Here is a 4,469-nt window from a genome sequence, read left to right as displayed (position 1 = left end):
AAAGATTACGTCATGCCCGATCAAAGATGGCTGTTTAATATGTACGTCTAGCCGAAGCGACGGGTTTTACATATTGTAGGTGAACACGGTGGTAGGCGACAGGATGAAAGGGAAAAATTCTGATTTGCAATGGAAATCACCACCATCGGTCTTATTGAATGCTCTCAGTCAGCTGATGCTGGTCGTGTGGCTATTATAAAAGGAAAATCCGAACGTGACACACCAATTGTCGAGCGCAAGAGCTCCGCACACACGTTGAACAGCCACACCAACAACACATACACACACATTTGAGGCTTGAGCTGTGCGATTACCGACGATTAAAAAAAAATATTAATTTTAACAAAACCAACCTATAAAATTATAATAGTATTTAAACGTAAATAATAATTATTATTATAATGGAGTTTGTATTCAGTTCTTTAACATACTTGTTGCTTTTCGTGTTAACCGCCGTATTATTGTTCCTGATTCGAGACGAATTGAAAACGAAACAAGTGGACCACAGAGCTGGTCTCGTTGACCCTCCCGCACCCAAAGCGTGGCCGATAATTGGCCATTTGTACCTGATGGCCCGGTATAAGGTACCGTATCGAGTGTTTGACGAAATTATGGCCGACTTGGGATCCGTTTTCCGCTTGGATCTGGGATCGGTACCGTGCGTTGTCGTCAACGGATTAAACAATATCCGCGAGGTGTTAATGATAAAAGGCGACCATTTCGACAGCCGCCCTTCATTCCGTCGATTCAACCAGTTGTTCAAAGGCGATAAAAACAACTGTAAGTATAATTTATTCGATTTCTATTATACGAAAAAATTAAAACAATAATGTTAAATAAAGTTAAAATAATTATTAAATACATTTTTTTTTTAAATTATTTATTTATTTTTTTTTTTTTTATACTATAGCTTTGGCGTTTTGCGACTGGTCTCAGCTACAAAAAACTCGACGAGAACTACTCAGAGCTCATACTTTTCCCAATACCACGTCCAACATGTACACCCGATTGGACACGTGTTTAAAAACCGAACTGGCTGATTTAACAGACACCTTAGACACCATGGCCAACACTGAATGTGTAGACATCAAGAACATGTTGCTCCATACATGTGCCAATGTGTTCATGTCATACTTTTGTTCCACCCGCTTCTCCAGATCCTACGACAAGTTCAGAGAGTTTATCCGAAATTTTGATGACGTGTTTTACGAGGTAAACCAAGGAGCACCCTGTGACTTTCTGCCCAGTTTGATGCCATTGTACCACTGGCATTTCAAAAAAATAAGATCATGGAGCTCAAAAATCCGAAATTTCATGGAAACCGAAATATTCAACAAGAGGAAAGCTGCGTGGGTGCCGGGCACCAAGCCAGTGGATTTCGTGGACAACTTGCTGGATGCCGTCACGCAGCCCGACCGGGACGACGGATTTGACATGGACATCGGGTTGTTTTCACTAGAGGACATTATTGGCGGTCATTCAGCAATCACGAACTTCATTGTAAAGACGTTGGGATTCCTAGTGGACAGACCGGACGTGCAGCGGCGCATTCAAGAGGAATCGGATGCCGTGGTTCGGGCTTCCGGGTCCGTCGGGCTCTCGGACCGATCTCAGATGCCGTACACCGAGGCCGTTGTTTACGAATCACTGCGGCTGATCGCCTCGCCAATCGTACCGCATTTGGCCAACAGAGACACTTCGGTTGACGGTAAGTACCTACCTACAAACGACATACCGCAATCGTACGATCATTTTTACTCATAGATTTATTTTTACAGGCGTCCGGATCCGAAAAGGCACGACGGTGTTCTTAAACAACTACAGTCTACACATGAGCCCGGAACTGTGGAACAACCCCGAACACTACAGCCCGGAAAGGTTCATAAACGCGGAAGGGAGGTTAGAGAAGCCGGAATATTTCATACCGTTCAGCGGTGGAAAACGGTCGTGCATGGGATATAAGTTGGTGCAGCTATTGTCGTTCTGCACTATTAGCACGCTGCTCAACAAGTATACATTGCTTCCGGTTGAGGACGTATCGTACGCCGTGCCAAAAGGGAACCTGGCATTGCCGTTCGTTACTTTTCCCTTCCGGCTCAGACCCAGGAACTTCCGGAAACAGTGAGTCGAAATCTGTTTGAAACGCAGGTGGTCCTGCAGTGAATAAGAAAATTACGCGCCGTCAGCGACACGAATTAAGCTTTTGTGTGTGTATGTGTGTGTGTGTGTGTGTGTGTGTGTGATTGTGCAAATTTATATTTGCGAAAATGTGTGTGTATGGCAATTATTTGACGAGTCCTACGTAACTTTAGGCCCACTCCAATTATTGTGTTGTAGGAGCGTGTGGTTTTGCAGTTACGTCAGACGACAACGTGTAATAGCTATAGTTTGTCCATCCGTATTAATGGTATTAGCGATTACTGATTAATTTATAGACCGGAAAATGTTACCAAGATAGTTTTGAAATAAATTATTTACGTTGATTATTTTATTTATTTATTATTTTTGTTCACGTCAGTATGATTTAGTAAAAATTATAATATATTGATTGTTTCATAGTGTGATTTGTGAATTACCTTTCTAGTCTTAAAAAAATATAAAGGTTGGATAGTTGAAAATTCATTATTGTTAGAGAAAATGTATTTATTTTTTTTTAAAAACTTAAAGTTTTACTAGGTTATGTAAGACTTAATAAATTTTTTTATAGATATTTAATATTAATTAAGCAAACAATACATAATGAGGTTATAATTATATATTTTAGAACAGGGTTTGGCAATCTAGATCCCGCGTGCTTTTCGGCAACTCACAATGCGGTCTGTAGACGTGTATCATAATTTATAATAATATTTTGAAGTCTTATCGGAAGTTCACGTGAGCTAATTTGTTAGAATAAAAATAATGCAGTTTGTTGAATTTAAAATAGTCTGTCTCTATTTTGATATCCATATGAAAAAAGTTTACCCGACACCGATCCCTGTTTCAGAATATAAGCCAAAGATAATTTATTGTTATTTCTATTTTCTGTTAAATTTGTAAATATTTATTGACTTGTAAGTTGTAGTTTATGTGAATACTTGTGCACATACTTTTATATTATTTTGTTATTAATTGTATTATTCAATATTATACTAAGAACAATTTAGAACTTTATTATTAAATAATTTGTATAAACTAATATTTATACTATAGAATTTGTATTTGTTAAAATTAAAAGATTTAGTTGTTTATAAATGTACTAATATCAAACACAAAAAGACATACGCATTCAACGTGTTAAGTATGAAATAAATATATATTATGATCTCTAGAAAAATGTTTGACATTCTTTAATAGCTTAAAAATCAACTAATAAAACATCTGTTTCTTAATAAAAAAATATATGATTTCACTAGAAGATATTTTTCGTAAGTAGGTATTGCTGTATAACTATAACAAATATTTTACTGATTATTAGTAGTTGATGAAAAAGTAAAATTATTTGGTTGAAAAATGAATAGCATTATTTTGTTACATTTTTTTAAGGCAATTTGTTTTTTGAAATTATATAATTTTAAACATTTTAATTAAGCATAGTGTTTACTAGTTATAAATATATTTGTTAAAATAAAAATATGTGACAATAATATAGTGTACTCTTTACAAATGTGTAACTCATGTTTGTCCTTGAAAATGTTGATTGCAATAAATACACAAAGTTTGAGTAAAACCTTGATGTTTGTAATTTTTTAATTCATTGCTGGTGGAAATCCGACCACGGGTGTAGATAAACTGATAAAAAGGATAACACTGTTTTTGTATGAAATATTTATAATATACATGAGCGCTGGCTGTCAAAAAATGATAGATATCTCAAATTAATCCTAAAATAAACAAAATGTTTAATAAAACAATCATTGATATATTGTAAAATATAATAGGTACTTAAATAATATGACGATATGAATATAATTTTAAACATTTAATAACATTTTTTTTCAACTATAATAAATTATAGTTAGGTGTAATTAGCTTACATTAATGAATAATTGGTGGTTTTACATTTGACGAACCTTGAGGTCTCAACATTGTATATATTTATCCTTATTTAGGAATTTAAAAAAAGAAACATCAACAATACTTCATACTGCAAATGACTGATTTATCTGTGTGAAAATGTTAAGCGCAGCAATTTTATAAGTACCTACTTACCAATTTCACAACAATAACAATAGATTTTATTTTATCATAGTTGATAATTGTACTATATTTATAATTATAATATATCGACGCCCCAGTTCAAAACTGCAACAACTCGAGTTATAACAAATCCAAGTTATGTACACCATCTTATAGACGATCTTGTAACGATTTCAGTTCAAGAACGCAATAAAATATAGTTAAATTATTGACCACGAGAGAGCATTTTCAAAATTATAATTTACATTACGTTACATAGAGAAACAATATAGAAAACACATTATACCCAA

The 4,469-nt window shown here is 34.6% G+C and overlaps 1 protein-coding gene across 1 annotated transcript; it reads left to right on the top strand.

Annotated features, from left to right (window-relative positions):
* The first annotated feature begins 378 nt into the window (after window positions 1-378).
* On the top strand, window positions 379-3,134 carry LOC100159333 (cytochrome P450 307a1-like). The gene is made up of 3 exons (XM_001948680.5): window positions 379-780; window positions 911-1,708; window positions 1,779-3,134. Exons 1-3 carry the CDS (start codon window positions 402-404, stop codon window positions 2,123-2,125), a joined length of 1,524 nt encoding a protein of 507 aa, XP_001948715.1. The 5' UTR covers window positions 379-401; the 3' UTR covers window positions 2,126-3,134.
* Window positions 3,135-4,469: the final 1,335 nt, after the last annotated feature.

This window comes from Acyrthosiphon pisum, chromosome A1, assembly GCF_005508785.2.
Source record: "Acyrthosiphon pisum isolate AL4f chromosome A1, pea_aphid_22Mar2018_4r6ur, whole genome shotgun sequence".
NCBI lineage: Eukaryota > Metazoa > Arthropoda > Insecta > Hemiptera > Aphididae > Acyrthosiphon > Acyrthosiphon pisum.
The sequence above is the reverse complement of the archived record's forward strand: the minus strand, read 5'-3'. Positions and strand labels throughout refer to the sequence as shown.

Bases quoted from the DNA above. Each gene is read 5' to 3' on its own strand.
- LOC100159333 (XM_001948680.5), top strand. From the start codon at position 402: ATGGAGTTTGTATTCAGTTCTTTAACATACTTGTTGCTTTTCGTGTTA. The intron at 781-910 runs GTAAGTATAATT...TTTATACTATAG, and splicing joins CAAAGGCGATAAAAACAACT to CTTTGGCGTTTTGCGACTGG. The intron at 1,709-1,778 runs GTAAGTACCTAC...TTATTTTTACAG, and splicing joins CAGAGACACTTCGGTTGACG to GCGTCCGGATCCGAAAAGGC.